This window comes from Pseudorca crassidens, chromosome 3, assembly GCF_039906515.1.
Source record: "Pseudorca crassidens isolate mPseCra1 chromosome 3, mPseCra1.hap1, whole genome shotgun sequence".
NCBI classification, from domain to species: Eukaryota; Metazoa; Chordata; class Mammalia; order Artiodactyla; family Delphinidae; genus Pseudorca; species Pseudorca crassidens.
In genome coordinates this window covers 56,931,089-56,947,442 of record NC_090298.1, presented here as the reverse complement: position 1 = coordinate 56,947,442, position 16,354 = coordinate 56,931,089, and the positions used below count along the sequence as shown (strand labels likewise).

The following is a 16,354-nucleotide window of genomic DNA, read 5'->3' as shown; positions in this document are numbered from 1 at the left end:
TCTCTCTCTCTCTCTCTCTTTCTTTCTCTTTCTTTCCTTCTTTCTTTTTTCTCTTCACCTCCCTCATTATTTTTGGCTAGCTCCTTTGTGCAGGCCGCCTTCTGTTCACCGACAGCTGCTTTGAGCATCTGTCAGAGCAACTCATCTGCCAGGCTGTGCGCCTCTGGTCACATCGCTCTGAGGCCTCCTGTTTGTCAGCTTCAAAGTGCCTCACAAGTGGTGACTTGCCTCCTTCCGGGTGGATGTCAAAAGAAGGGGAAGCCTGGACATACTCATGACACCGCTGGAATTAAGGCTGGAAGCTTCTATCTCATTTTGCAGAAGAAGCAATCAGGACCAAAGAAGAGCGGTTGAAAACCACTGCCGGGCCTTGTGGCCAGTAAGTGGAAGAACGGGGGGCCCAGGTCTGCTCGCGTTTAGTTCCAAGGGGTTCTTGCCAGTCCTCCCATTTAGAACTGTGTTTCTCAGGCAGTCAGCCTGCCTCAAAAGCACCTCAGTGATGGTGACATCTGAGAGGGGATGGGGGAAGGGAGGAGAATACTTACTGGATGGAACTCCACCCTCCTCCTTCAATGGAGTCTCTTCTCTTTGGTCTCATCCACTCATTCACTCATTCATTCATTTAACAAATGTCTGTTGAGCAGCTTCCATGTGCCAGTGACTTCCAGACACTGGAGATACAGCAAGGAACCAGCGAAGCCTGGGTTCCCACGAAACTTATATTCTGTTTTCTGTATTAGTTTCTAAGTAAGATTACTTTTTGGTCAAAGGGTTCTGTCCATTTTTTTTTTCTTTTAAAGCAAGTAAAATCTTTCCACTATCTAGCTTTCGAAGCATTAACTGGTACCTATCAAACACTCACAACATTAAGTAGAGATTTTGCCACTATAAAACAAATCAGCTGCTGATCTTCCAGACTCTGACAGTTTAAAATCTATCAAAAAAAGACACCTAAAAAGAAAACTTGCCCAAGACACTATCACTCACTGACAAATGTGGGAGTGAAATAAAGAAACAAATTGATGGTATAGATGTTGAGCTGAACTCTTATAGTCCATTATATTGGTACCAGGGGTCACTAGTACATTCTCTTCTCAGGAATTCCATGTAGAATAGGATAAGCATGTGATCCTTTAAAGTTGACCCCCTTTGTTTGGTGGTGAGTGGAGGTGGATGTAACAGTTAACAGCCTTGTTGAGTTTCAGAGTCAAACTGTGATTGCCACCAGCAAATATTCCTACCTGGGAGTTTTGGTTTGAAAAGGTTAAGGCCAAAAGTCGTAAACTAAGCAGGCTTCCTGATGCTAATGTATTAATTATCTTTTGGGGTATAACAAATTACTCCAAAGCCTAGTGGCTTAAAAAAACAAACGTTTATTATCTCACAGTTTCTACGGGTCAGGAGTTGAGGGACAGCTTAGCTAGGTGGTTTGGCTTAGGATCTCTGGTGAGGTTGCCGTCGGAATGTGGCAGGGCCTTCAGTCATCTGAAGGCTCGATTGGACTGGATGATCCATTGCTGAGATCACAGCAGGAGGCCTCCGTCCCTGTCCATGTGGCCCTTTCCACAGGTTGCTTAAGGGTCTTCATGGCATGGCAGCTGACCTCCCCCAGAGCAAGTAATCTGAGAGTGAGGGAAAAGAAAGCCTTAGTGCCTTTTGTGCCCTGGTCTCCTAAGTCACTCCACATCACTTCTGCCTTATTCTAGTGTCGGGAACAAATCACGAAGTCTACGTGGTTAGAATTAGACTCTGTCTTTCAAAGAGAAGAGTAAAGAATCTGTGGGCATAGTTTAAAACCGTCAAATTTAGACTCCCTTCGGATTTAAATTTTACTTTTTCATGTAGAGTCTTAAACAAATCACATTTCATTTGTGAATACTTCACTGTATATTTAAAAAGCAAACCACCACACCATTATCACACCCCAAATGATGAATAATAATTCCTTAATTTCTTTTAAAAATAGTCTCTTTTCAATTCTAAAATTTTAAAATCAAGAAATTCCACGTTAGAAGTTCAGATGTTCAGCTTATTTTTTAAAAAATAAGATGGTCTGGGTCACACTAGGCCTATGTTCTCACATGGTCACAAACAACTCTAGGTGGGATATGAACTCTTCGATTTGCCTTGATCCCCACCACACCCTATTGCATTTCACATGGGGCACTGGTTAAATGAACCTGCTTGGTTCATTTAACATTTGAGTTTACCCCTGGTCTAGGTCCAAGGAGGCTGAAACGTGTGGCAATGGGGTTGAAGAAGGGGGTAGCTTGACCCCTGGTGTGAGTTGGATCCGAGAAGATTAGGAAAGAAGACAGGTTGCAGCAACCTTGGGTCTCATCTATGTAGGGTTGTAAAGATGACAAGGATAACCATAGAGATCTGGTCAATATGGCCTCGGAAGTTTGGGTGGACGTTCCTGTGACTGCACTTGGCACTGAGGGTGTAGAGGCATGAGCAGAGCCAGCCACCTCTGAGGGGACCATGAATCAGCCAACATGGATCAAGCCTCAGTGCTATTTTCTTAGGGCTGTGAAAGTCCTGGGTCTGGTACAACCTAAGGAAGAGTGTGAGAGTCATGAAAAATAATGATATAGAACTGTTAGCCAACTTTACCAAGGAGGGGGAACTTTAATCACACTTCATGTAATGTATAAAAATAAAGTTATTTCTTGCCTCTTGTGTGTCACTGAAACATAGGGTCTTAGGGTGCTTGGAGAGAGCCTGTAAGTAGAAGAAAAGGCCTTTATGACCACTCTGGAGGAAGACTGGAAAAATGAGCCCTACTGAATAATGGAAGTGAGTACTGGAGGAGGATGCTTGCTCACCTCTGGCCTGACAAGAAACCCATAGGTGCTTTTTAATACAACTACTGCCATTCCCCAACTTAAAAATCCTCATTTGCTTCTATCAGATATTTGGAGCTCAGAATACATTTTCCTGTAGAAACCAGGTGTTCCTTGGTGATTAAGTCCACAGGCCAGTTCTTAAGATTTAGTCCTGTAACTAAATCATAACCCTATCCATCTACCACATCTAACAGACTTTCCTTAGAGAATTTCAGCCCGGGTCCTAACATGGAATACCTAGAGTACATTTTCCCCAACCCTACTAGTTCAAACCCTGAGTTCCGCTCTATCCCTCAGACTCATCCCTCCTGGGCCAGCTTTGAGAACGCTACCAGCTTTTCAGGAGCAGCATGGGTGTGTGCTGGAGAAAAGGGAGCTCTGTTGGGTGAGTATTAAGAAATGCAGGCACAGGATACACGTGAGGACGGTGACAGTAAGGCAAGCCGACCAGGAGGCTAGGGTGGAGCAAAGGCGGGTAGGTACTCAGGTTTGGAATCTCTGGAGATTGGGGGTGGGAGTGGGTACATGGTAGAAGGTGCTGCTGTTCAAAAGTGTGAATCTTTCATGAGCCAGCTGTTTGCGTGCCAGGCACTGCCTATATTCACTCTCCAGTAAACCCTTGCCACACAGTGTATGAGGGTGGTGCTCAGACTTTACCACCCACGACCTCTCTAGGCACCAACACGTCCACCTGCAGCTCCTGACGGCCCTTCTCGACACAACCAGATTTAGGCTAGACTTTACAACTCTTCATCTGCTTCCACTCTTGCCCCTCCACAAGCCATTCTTTGCACAGTGAGCGACACAGGCTTTCTGAAATGCAAATCTGATCATGTCCTTCTTCTGTGTAAAATCTTTAATGATTTCCCAACCATCTTAGGATCAAGTTCAGAATCTGAACTCGGACCCCCCAGCTGCCCGTTGCAGGAGCTGCTGCCTCCCCTCCTTGCCTGGCACATGCCTGCTCATTCTTCAGGTCTCAGTTTATGTTTCATTTTCTTAAGAAGACTTTCCCTGACCTTTTGTACAGATTTGGTACCTGACTATATGCTCTCCTAACTCTTAGGTTTCCTTCTCAGAGCAGTGACTGCAATTGTAATTGTTCAGATACCCAAGCATGATTTATTTAATTGAAAGTGTCTCTCTCTGCCAGGAAGTAAAATTCATAAGTGCCTTGCCCACTCCTAGCATGGAGCCGTCTGGTCCATGAGACATGCTCACTAAATGGTTGCAGAATGCGCCTCTGTGCTGTACACTTTTACCTTTTATATTATACAGCATGTTCTCCAATTCTAGGGACCAGTTTCTACTGTGCGACAGGCAGTGTTTGTTAGCTTTTGGTTGAAATAGAGCTCTGAGCCAGAATTCCCTGGGTTTGGAATCTTACTGATTGTGTGATACTGGGAAGTAGTGTAACGTCTCCATGCTTCAGGTTCCTCATCTGTTAAAAAAGAGGAGGAGATAAAGGGCAACAATAGCACCTACTTCAGAGGACTGTGGTGACGATTAAATAAGTTGTGACATGTAGTATGTTTAGAACAGTGCCTCACACATGGTAAGTGTATGAAAGATTTTAGCTCCTCTTCCTCTTTACTCCTAAGAATATGAAAAATAGATGTTATGTTATTATCCCCACTTGTCAGATGAGGAAACTAGATGCATAAAACAGGCTTTCTTTAGTAACTTGTTTATAATCCTTCATATCGTTTTTTCATGCTAAAAAAAAAACTAAAAAGAAAGAAAGAAATGAATGTTCTCACGTTTTGGGAGTTGGGACTTGGAGGATATTAGGGCCTGGCAAGATGAAGAGAATAAATCAAAGAAACAAAGGAAGTTTCAAAGCTGTTTCAGGCTCAGGACTTGGCCCTCTCCTTGCACGTTAGTCTAATGCGTGAGAAGCCTACACGAGGGAGGGGAGACCCAACTGGCACAGAGTCTGGAAGGGAGTTGGCGAGTCCATGGAGAGTGACTCAGAGCAGCAGGGACCAGCATCTCCAGGTCATAGCAGGAAGTGAGAGCCGTGGCTCCCAATCCGTTCTGAAACGACTCAGGAACTCTGCCAGGGTCTCCAAAGCCATCACCAGGTCTTCAAACCAAATCCACTTGAATTAAAGAAAAAAAAAACTATGCCATGCGTCCCATGTGAGAGGAAGTAGGTGCAAAGAAACCAAACAAAAGGTTGTGAATCACTGGAGTGGACAATCTTCCTGGAGAGAGGGGAGTCCTGCACCAGGCTTTAAAAAGACATCTGGCAGCGACAGGAATATTCCTGGCAGCCTGTTGTTAATGGCCCTGAAATAGAAACAACCCAAATATCATCTTCAGTAGAGTGGATATGTAAATTGTGGTACAGTCACAGAATGAAGTATTCTCCAGCGATGACAGTGATTGAGCCATAAGTACACTCAACAGTAGGGGCGAATCTTACAAATATAACACAAAACAGAAAGTACAATTTGGTGCCATTTGTTATGTAAACCAGGTAATATCATCTACGTCAGGTTCGAGAATTTAGGGCCATGTGACCCTTGAGGAGAGGTAGAAGGCTGGAGGGCCACAGGGTGTCTCCTCTTAGGTTTCTGTTATTCAGATGTGTTGGTTTTATAAAAATTCACTGATGTATGCACTTACTTTTTTGTGCACTGCTCTAAACATATGTTATATTTCAATTCGTTCTTCACTTCCCCGCCCTCCATGGCCAGGCGTCAAATTAGTCCTGGGTGAACACATAGCCCTAGAGCTCTGGATATTCAGAAGTGGGAGACGTACCAGTCAGGACGCTTCAGAAGTGGGAAGCGTTCTGAGTAGAGCTAATGTTTCTGCAGTGCTGGTTCTGAGTCTTGGGTCACTGCTTTTGCCTCACTGAATTTTAACCTTGGTGTTTCTCCTTGTCCCCTGATCTTGTAGCCCTCTCTTTCTAATCAAATGATCTCTATAATATCGAGTGCAATATGGAGCTCACCTGTTGGGTCAGAGGCCCGGCCATAGTCCAGTTCTACACGAGCCTTTCCTCAGTTGTCTGCAGTACAAACATCCATTCCCTTCACTTTCCTTCAGAATCTGAATAAATCCTGAGATGGCTGGAGAGGAAGCTTCACCAGCCTGAGTGACCTGATGAGAAATCTCTCCCGTGAAACCTGATGGGAGGGACTTAGGAATTTCAGCTTCTAGACACCCAGTGGGTGATTTTACAGGTAGTAGGGGATCATCTTCTTATGATTGGCAGAGCAGGGAAAGAGGGAGAAGCCCGTTCTATGCATCTCACAGGAGGGTTACAACGAGCTCTGTGAATGGAACAGCTGGGCACAGGCAGGGCTGAGAATCCCTTTTGAAAAACCGTGGCTGACTTACCTAAGACCCATGCTGCTTCCCAGTATTTAGAAAACACTAGAAATCACCTTCCAGCTTTTCCAGAGGTGAAGTCACAAGCTCCCACCTGGATGCAGCTCCACGACATCAAAGCCGTCCAGCTCGGATGGCACATGTCCCCATCCAGGCTGTCCTTGGGCGGGTCCGCTGGCTTGGAGAAAACAACACGCCTCAACGTGACAGTCCCCACATTCTGCAGACTTGAAAGGGAAATCCTCTGGATTCTGACTGGGCTCCTGGGGCTCAGCCCTGGCTCTGCCCCGAGGCTGCAAGAGGAATACGAACAAGGAAAGGGCTGCGTGTTGCTGTCATCGCTTCTCCAGGTGATCAGACACGTTTGCAGCCCGATCTTCTTTGGTCTTCACGTCCCCTCTTTGCCTCCGCTGACTGGTGCCTCAGACACCCAGCCCAGCATTTCCCCCCTTCTCCTCACTCACCCTCACCTCCCTCCCACCTACTTCCACTTTTTATTGTACATTTCAGCAGAGCGCTTCTTAAACCTCACAGTTACTCAAAGGTTTGCCCCCAGTATCGCTGTTGTTCTACAAGAATCGATTCCTATCCCTCCCCGAAGCCATTCTTTTATGTTGTTCTCTTGCTTTCGCAGATTTTCATTTTCGTGTTCTTTTCCATTTCTACAAAGGCAGGATATAGAGGAAGGCCAGCAGAGGGCAAAGAGCACCGGAGCTGAATCAGGAGAGAGATGAGCATTTTGGTTTTAGTCACTGTGTGTGTGACTTCGGGCAAACAGTACAGAGTCTTCTCTGGGCGTTAGTTTTTTCATCTGTAGATGGGGTTGGATCACCCATGGCAGAAATCCAATGCCATGTGTTGCGCCAGTATTGGTGCCACGGGAATGCAAAGAGTAAGACTGTTCTGGCTCTTACAAATTTACCGAATGACATTATATTCTCTATGATACACACACAGACATATACATATGCATACACACACATATTCAGGTAGAGAGATAAATTGATAGATAACTACTGGTGGAAGAAAACTGGATAAATGAATGATCTCATAGTCCATTGAATCCCATAACAGTCTTACAGAGAGACTGAATCAGAATCATTCTTTTCCCGAACTCCCTTGACTTGCACCTCGTGCTCAGGTGTGACTCTCCACCCCATTTTTTCATAATTGGTTGAAATAAGGAAGTACTTAAAGTTGTTTCTTCTTTTGCTGCCACAAAGATCTGCATAACTGCTGGTTCCTGTTCGTGGTGAAAAATGGTCTTAACCAGATGAATGAAGGGCATAAGACACAACAACACAAATCAGAGAATTTTAAACCATGCTTATTCCTAAGCGAAACAAACCCTAAACAGAGCTCATGCCTGCCCACTGAACTCCTAGGGCCCCTAACTTGGTAAAGGATATTCCCTCCATTTTCTAGCTCTTTGTATTCAACCTCCCTATCCGTTTTCAAACACTGTGGCTCATAGCACAGGGAGATCAGCTCAGTGCTTTGTGTCCACCTAGAGGGGTGGGATAGGGAGGGTGGGAGGGAGGGAGACGCAAGAGGGAGGAGATATGGAGATGTATGTATATGTATAGCTGATTCACTTTGTTATAAAGCAGAAACTAACTGTAAAGCAATTATACTCCAATAAAGATGTTAAAAAATAAATAAAATAAAAAAATAAATGTTAAAAAATCTACATATTGCTGAAAACCCCCACAAACTGTGGCTGACTTATCTAAGACCTGTGCAATATTAGAAAACAAATTAGAAATCACCTTCCAGTTTTTCCAGAGGAGACCAAATCCAAGAAACATTAAGAATGTAAAGGATAGGACTATGTAAACAACAGTTCTGAGATAACTATGTCCAACAGCAGTGTGGCAAGTTGTTTTTTTTTCTTTCTTTCTTTTTCATCCACCAGCAGAGATGGAAGCTTGCTGTAGTCTATTGTCTTGGTCCGTGGCAGGGACCAGTGCATAAATCTGTTATTTGATCTGGGAAGAACTATAAGGCTCTAGAGTCAGGCTGAAGAACTGCAGCAACACTGGTGTTTCAAAGAGCCTAGGAAGAACCATGCATTCTGGCTGACCTGCACGCTGCCTGGCCTCACAGGCTGCCGCTTTGCCTCAGTTAGCATGACAGACCAAACTTTCCCTTGCTCAGAGTGGACAAGACATGATTTGTTCCCCTTTGGCTGTGTCAGTTCTGCAAACTAGATACCAGAGGCTGCAAGCTCAGGAGAGCCTGACTTTCTGGAACACCATTTGTTTGGACAGGCCAAGCCAGTAAGGCTTTTCATCTCTTTAAAGCTCCCAGGGCAGAGAGCATATTTGAGGAATTCCTTTTTTCAAAGTTTTTTTTTTTTTTTTTTGCCCCTTCCAACATTTTGTTTAAGAGAAAATGAGATGTCTATCTTCTGTTTCCTTATTTTTTTTCAGGAAAGCAAAGGGTTGTTGACTTCCTCCCTCTCCCCTCCCTTCCTTCCTTCTTCCCGAAGGTACTCATCTGAGAAAAAGAGAACGAAGTATTGTTCCTGTTCTCTTTCTTAAGTCATTTGAACACTGTCCCTGCGAGTTCTTTAAGTTCCCTGCAATCTGTACACAAGACAAGGAGGGAGAGAGAGAGGGAGAGAGACAGAGAGGCAAGGGATCAGGTAAAGCACGGGGGCTGCTGCAGCCATTGAGACTCAGGAGCTGGTAAGTTACCCATGCAATCCTTTCTACCTCCATTTCACTGTCCCTGGGATGAATATTGCTGTGGGCATCTTCAACAGAAAATGCTTTACTGGGTGTAATCCTTAATCAAAGCGTACAACTGAAGGATGGCCCAGCATTTAAGCTTATATATTTTTTTAAGAGAATACTGATGTTTTGCAGAGCTGAGGCTGGCAGAACTGGGCATAGAATTGCATTGGGCTAAGGAGGACATTGTGTTAAATCTGAATTTTGGCACAGATAAGATGGCCGGGTTAACCAGGAGCCACTGGAGTATGTGATGTGTCTCACTGGGGAATTCACTCTTCCTCAGCGCTGTGTCCTGAGAACCTTATCAGGGTGTCTGCTAAGAACTGAGGTTTGCTGTGGGGATTTTGTTACCCATTGTCTAGATTGAGGTGCCTTCTCTTGTTCCTTTCTTTTCATTCAGCATCCCCCGCAAAGAGAACTGTTAATTTATGATTGTTATTCTGCATCACTGAGGTAGGAGGAAAAAAAGAAGGGAATGTCACTTCGAATTGTACTTCATGGCGGGGGGGCTTATGTGTTCAGGTTCCACATGTGGGTTGAATGTAAATTTATTATCCACTGTCAGTGGAAGATGTCATCTGCCACACAAAAGAAGTCAAAGATTTTGGGGCATGTAGCTTTAGTTTTGGAAAACAACATGCCACTAACAGGAAGGTTGAGATTGATCTCTTGTGATCAGGAGTGAAAAACCAAGCTAAATGTTGAAAAATACTTACCCCGCGCCTGGCTTTCGAAGCACCAAATAGAATACAGCAAACTAGTCAAGATTACACACACAACTAGTTTTTAAAAGTCTAACTTACTTCAATTAAATTCGGCGGAAAGTATAATGTTTTGAAGAACTCATCATGGCAAGCCACAAGGAAGCCAAGATCACATCGTCAGAAACAGGCCAGCAAGGTCACTCTGAAAGACCGTGTATATTTACTAATATTAATCATTCAACTCAGAGAGGTGTTGAATGGGTGAAAGACAAAGGACAGGCAGAGGTTTTTTCATATATTCATTTCTATGAAATTTACTGATTGAAGTCATCTGGGATGTGAAGAGTGTGATAAAAATAGCTGTTCTCTCATTTATAAATTAACTTGGCCAGACTATGCATTAACCACAATCAAGTAATTAATCTTTATTCGAAACCGAGCCATCATCTTAATAAGAATAAGAAAATATGATAGAACTGGACTGTTATGTGGGTTTTGTTCCATTAGTCAGACCTCTTTTTTCTTCTCCTTTTTTTCAAGAGGCTTTCCTTAGGAGCACTATAAAACGAGCAATGGAAAAGAGATGTGATTAGCGTTTGCCTGCTGAGGAGGCAAAATCATGCTAATAACAGTTGAAAGTGTTCTCCAGCTCCCCTACCACTTACCCAGCCACCCCATCGCATAGATCTTCAGGTCAAAAGGGAGCCGGGACTGATCAGCTTGGGCACTTCTTTTATTTTGCATCTTTTATCAGCAAATGTGACCGCAGTAGAAAACTTAGGGCTGCGAGTTTTCTTGCTTCTTTCAGTTTCATTTTTCCTTGATAATGTATTTGATTTTACATCCAATTAGAACAACATCAGAGAACACTCTCTCGTTCGGGTTATTGAATAAAAGCATCAGATGCAACACAGTATGAGAAAAAGGACAGCAGAGTCACACTGACCAAAGACAAGTAAGGCAAAAGGTGGGTATGCCAATGGCGCAGAAAACAGCCTCGAGCGTGTGTCTCCACTATGGCCCAAGATTAAGGAGCTCAGGATAGATTATTTTCTTTAAAAGAAAAAAGTATGTATTCAGTATTTCCATTTGAGTCGTTAAGTCATTGCCATGAGAATATTTGTTGGATACTGGGGGGAAAAATCAGCTCCCTAAAGAAGAGAGCCATTGACTCGTTTAGGCTACTTGCTACCAATTTGTCTTCACTCAACTCCAAGGAGTGACTTGGCATTTGTGGAAACTTCCAGTGTGTGATTCTTCTTTGGGGTCATCAGAGGCTCTTCTGTGATAACATTAGGGGAACTCCAGCTTGGAATGAGCCATAATTTGACACACAGAGGTTGTGTTAATTAATTTGTGCCCAAACTGTACATATAACTAAATTATAAATTTGTCACATAAATGTTAAATTATGTTAGGATGTGTCCTATAGGTCTGTGTGCTGGGACGTGAATCAAATGAGAGCAAGCAGAACATCAAAAGCACAGGCTTTGTTGTTATACAAATCTGGGTTTGAATTCCAGCTTTGTTGCTTACTGTGTGACACTTACTTCGGCCAGGTAATTAACCTCTCTAAGCCTCAGTTTCCCCTAATGTAAAATTGCATCTACGTTATAATAGAGTTGTTGTGAGGATTAAATAAGATTATTTATGTAACACGATTAACACAAAGCATGGCAAATAATAGGAGCAAACCAATGTCAGTTGTAATTTTTTTATGTTAATACTTAAGGGTACTGTCTCTTTGGAATGTAGGGAGTAGACTATATCCCCATAATTTGTGACATTATCCTTGATCAATACTGTACCAAGGGTCTGTCAGAACAAAAATCATGCCTCATAGCTTTGGAGTTGGGCACACATTGAGTGAAGCTCAATTCTTTTAAAACAAAGGAAAGCAGAGCTTAATATTTTGATGTTCATCTTCACTAATGGCAGAAACGCCAGATTTAGCCTCATTAAAATGCCAGCTGTGTTCAATAGAGGGGTGAGTAAGGAAGAGTTTGTCTTGGGATAAAAGTCTTGAACTTAGATGAATGTTTGAAGAGACTACATGATATTGTAGATGTTTCATTCTCCCTTTCACCCACTTCCCCAAGCTCTCGAGCTCTGTGCTCTTGGTGACCTTTTCCCTAGCAGTGGAGGGCTGGAGGCTTTCTTTTTGGAGACCATGGTGGCAGTGACTCAGCCAAAGAGAAGAGGACTTGAAGTGACATGTTCTCCCCACAGTGAAGGCTAACAGATCCCTCTCCTCAAATATTTTAGCAGCAAGCCACTTACTTTATCACTGATGAATAGAATACCAGTATCACCACTTTGTGTGTGTGTGTGTGTGTGTGTGTGTGTGTGTGTGTGTGTGAGATCCAACTGCTATTTTTCTCTCACTCTAACCTTTAAAACCTACATCCTGGTTAGTCTGTTAAGTAATAATGATACTTTAACTTAGGTCTTAGTTAAACTTCCCTCTCCATCTTCCAAAAGCAAAACACACAACCAGAGCAACAACCAAAATCTACCACCAATAACACAAAACTTTGAGGTTCTTTTGTTAGAATAAGAGGCTCTGATACAATAGAGACTTGTTTGGACAACTTAACCCTCAGAGAGCAAATTGAAGCTGGGGTTTTCTACCCTAATGTGCAAAAAATGTGTCTTCTAAGGTGGCTTAGAGCAGGGGAACAAAGACCAGTTTGGGAGTGAGAACACTTCTGCTCTGTTTTGTCCAACCTCTGCTGCCCCCTATACGTGTGACCTGATAGGTTTCTTCACTTGCTTGGACCTCAGTTTTCTCTGTAAAATGATGAGGTTGGACCAAATCAGTGACTCTCAAAGTGGTCTGTGTGAGTGCGTATCAGAATTCACCTGGGCCTTGTTTACACTCTTCTCCCCTGCCCACTGCACTAGACGATCTATGAGATTCTTCTGCTGACATCCTGTGATTCTCTAAAACAGATGGTCACTGTCTTGCTCTGTCTTCTTCAGGATTGCATTGACATTAAACTAAAACGTATGTTTTAAGAGCCATACTTTTAAGCATAATTCCTATTCGGCATTTGATGTTCTCTCCAGAAATTAGTTTGGACATATCAATTGTTATTCTAGAAGCTGTTAGCATTATGGAGTAAGGAATATGCAACCAGTCAGATGAGATTGATGAATGTTCTATAACAACATATGTATCATAAAAGGGCAATTACTTAGAATTATAAATATTGTAATTCTGTATGAATAGCACTCTTCGATTTATGCATTTATATATTATTTGCATCTTACATTAAGATACAAATGCATTCGTTCTTTAATCAAGGAAAACACAGATACTATTTTTTTCTGTTCACTTTAAAAAAATATTTGTAGATTCAATCTCATAAGTTTTTTGGTTTTGTTTTTACCTTTTTACAGTGTGTGTTGTGCTGAGCCTATTTTAGAAGTTAGATCCTTGTCCCTAAGTTAATACTGACATGGAAAGGCAAAAGATTGATAATGGTGTTTGAAAAACTGGCACCCACAAGTCCTGTTAAATCTGCTTTAATCATAAGAAAAATCTGTAGCTTAGAGAAAAATTTCTGATTTCCCTAATTTCATTTCTACCCAAATCTCTTGAATATTTTTCTCACATGTTTATATGGCTAATAAGTAGAGCAGCAGTGGACACAGGTCTCCACCTGACAGAAGCAGAGAGGCAGCAAATATTTTGATGTGCACTCTCAGAAACAGCTAGCCTAATGATGGCTGTTCTTTTTAACCATTCAAATGTCAAATACATTTAGATAAAACAATGACATATAGATAAAAGAATAAGAACATGTCTTCATCAGAAGTTATGTATAATACGTAAATTCACTAGACAGTAAGCACCACGAGGACAGGGCCTTTGTTCGTTCACTGCTATACGCCTAGGGCCTAGAATAGTGCATGGCATAAGATAGATGCACAATAAATATTTGTGGACTAGATGACAATAAATAAGTGGGCTGTAGAGTGAAATATGCTATCTTAATATAATGCTAAATACAGCAGTTAGTAAGTTGAAAATTAGTCAAAGTTTCTGGGGTTCTGGACAGTGCCAAACTGCCAGCTTGACATGTTTATTCCCACCTGAATTGACTGGAGTTATGGCTTGTTCCACCATTACATGCATGGGGCTGTTACATGTATATTAATGTGTCATCTTGGCAAGGAACCCACCCACTTGCTTCTGGGAGATAAACATATATCAGATACACAGAAAAGACTTTGGTTGCATTTCATTTTCCATTCGTTTTCTGGGCAGATGATGGGTTAGCACATTGTTTTTGGCGAGAGAGAGAGACAGAGAGAGAGTGGTCATTTGTTTCTCCTTGACTAAAAGAGTTGTGAGCCAGGATTTAGCCTTGTAGGAAATGCTCAGTGCTCTCAGGTTTTTTATAGGCAGGGCTGTAAATCCAAGTTAAGGGGATGCCACCGAGTTTACACAAACACGAAGGAGTGAATTCAGGGAGGGAAATGTGATATCCTTGCGGCACACAATACCTTTTCCTTTATATAATTAGGCACTGGAGACAGCCAAAATGAACAAATCCTGGACTGAGGCAGTTTCGCACTTATTTGGCAAATTTAAAGTGGTAAATATAAGTATGAATATAACAACATTGGGGTCTTAGGTTTCCATTATCCATAGTAGGAACGGAAAAACCTCTCTTTGTTCACATTGATAAAGCCTGTCTCTTTAGTGCCAAATACCAGGGCCACACAAAGGAATTCTGACCCCTTCTCCAATTTTCCTATCATCTGCTACGGCCCCGCTTTGACCTCATTCTGTGACGGCCACTGGTATTAATGGGAGAATGAGATAACCACAGGATCACCACCACTCGCAACATTTGGAGGAGTCATGACGAAGTTTGGGGACCGCCAAGAACTTTACATACATTATTTCACTTAACCGTCCCATTCTAAGAAATAGGTGCTTTATTCTCCCCATTTCAGAGATGAGGAAAGGCAACCACCTTGTTTAACAGATAGGCTAGAAAAAGTTAAGTGATTTACTCAAGGTCACTGAATTGATGTTCCTTGTTTTCAGGTTTCTCATTAAGGAGGAAGCAGCTAATAATTATTATTTTTTAATTAAGTATCCCTTAAGGCAGTGTTCCTCAAGTGTAGTCCAAGAACCAACAGCATGGCATCACCTGGGAGTCTGTTAGAAAAGCGGAATCTCAGGCTGCACCCCAGACCCCCTGAATCAGAATCAGCATTTTAACATAATCTCCGTATGATTCAGGAGCACATTCAAGTTTGAGCAACACTGCCTTAGGGTTTGGATCTGTTGTATACACAGATTGATTTCAGAATGTAGGTCCCTGTTCTACAGAGTCCTTTTGTAAACTTTGAACTTGTCCAGGACAACATAACTCCCTCTTGGATAATGGTGTTACTGGACAAGCCTCTGAGCAGCATTAGGCATGATTTTTGTGGTCTCACCTAGCAAGTTAACGCGGTACCAAGGTACCCTAATAATCTCAGAGAGTAAAGGTCTGGGGTATTGTTCTTCAAGTGTCTTTTGAGAACCAAACATCAGAATCACCTGGGGCCGATTACTAGGCCTTTCCCAGCTCTAATGTATCTGGGGAGGGGCCTAAGGCTCTGACTGTCCCACAGGCTACTGGCTCAAGGTAAGGAAGACCCAGCAGGGGCAGTGACAATTTTGGGAACATCATTCCAAAAAGGTGTCCAGCTTTTTCAGCGGTTTGAAAAAATATTTAAAAGCAACAGTATGAGAGAGTATCTCAGAGCCCTTCTGGGAAGAAGAGGTACGCTGCCAGCTTCTCCCTTTGAATGCTGGAGAATGGGGACAAGAAACCCTGCTACCTGCCTCTGGGAGAAGGTTGGGGGGCGGGTCCCCAGCATCACCGCCAAGGAGCAGATGCCAGTACACACCCCTCACTCTTCCCAGTTCGAAAGAATCCTTAGAGCTTCCTTTGCACTGGGGACTCACCGTTCTCACTTAGAACAGAAATCAAGAGGGGCTATTGTTGGAGGGGTGGGGGAAAGGAAGCAGGGCCGGAAGAGAGTGAGGGAGAGGACCGGAATAACCTCTGGTTTGCTTCAGCCTGGACACAAGGCCTTTGCCTGGATGGAGACGGTGGCTTCTCCCCCTTAATGGAGGCCCTCTGGCCTTCCTCACGGGAAGTGCAGGGAGAGAAAGAACTCTGTGTTTTCAACGTTGTTTTATGGAACACCCACCACAAAAGCCACTGCTTGTCTCTTACTGTTTTTCTAATTCAGGCAGTTTTCTTCCCCACAGCATAGTGGAGCTCCCTCCCCTCCCCTCCACCCCAGATAGCTTTTTCAGTTAAAAAAATGTACGAAAGGGGATCTTTCAGCATTATCCTGAAAAATGTATACATTGAAGACTTTTAAGGTACGAAGGAGCACCGTACCTAATCCACCAAGGTGGGGTTCCTGAACTACTAGAACTTGAAATCTTAGGGTGAAGAATATGCAAAAAGCTCTACAAGGTTACTCCTAGGTATATCCAGAATCCTGCCTCCCACCGGATTTTTTAAGAGTTGTGGGGAATTCCCTGGCGGTCCAGTGGTTAGGACTCTGCGCGCTCATGCAGCGCAGCCAGAAAAAAAAAAAGAGAGAGTTGGGCAAGCACCGTCTTTCTTAACACTCAGGAGATATTCAGTATGCAATGCAACAAGCAAGTCTGCGTCTCCTCCAACATCATCCAGAGCTC

General features: G+C 43.1%; 1 protein-coding gene and 1 long non-coding RNA gene across 13 annotated transcripts in view; one reads left to right on the top strand and one right to left on the bottom strand.

The window, feature by feature from the left end:
• Window positions 1-16,354, top strand: part of ZNF366 (zinc finger protein 366) — a 335,604-nt gene that overhangs the window by 260,686 nt on the left and 58,564 nt on the right. For 10 of the 12 annotated variants that reach the window (XM_067730960.1, XM_067730961.1, XM_067730959.1 and 7 more), the window contains 3 exons: window positions 81-379; window positions 2,701-2,799; window positions 3,147-3,234. In XM_067730960.1, the coding sequence (XP_067587061.1) occupies window positions 2,794-2,799; window positions 3,147-3,234 (94 nt within the window). In that variant the 5' untranslated portion in view covers window positions 81-379; window positions 2,701-2,793. Of the gene's footprint in view, window positions 1-80; window positions 380-2,700; window positions 2,800-3,146; window positions 3,235-8,562; window positions 8,882-10,485; window positions 10,601-16,354 lie in introns of those variants that run through there. The other 2 variants (XM_067730971.1, XM_067730970.1) reach the window with 2 other exon arrangements.
• On the bottom strand, window positions 1,358-7,089 carry LOC137221381 (uncharacterized). The gene is made up of 2 exons (XR_010941983.1): window positions 6,201-7,089; window positions 1,358-1,622 (listed from the first exon to the last, which is right to left on the bottom strand). It is a non-coding gene; the product is annotated as an uncharacterized lncRNA (long non-coding RNA).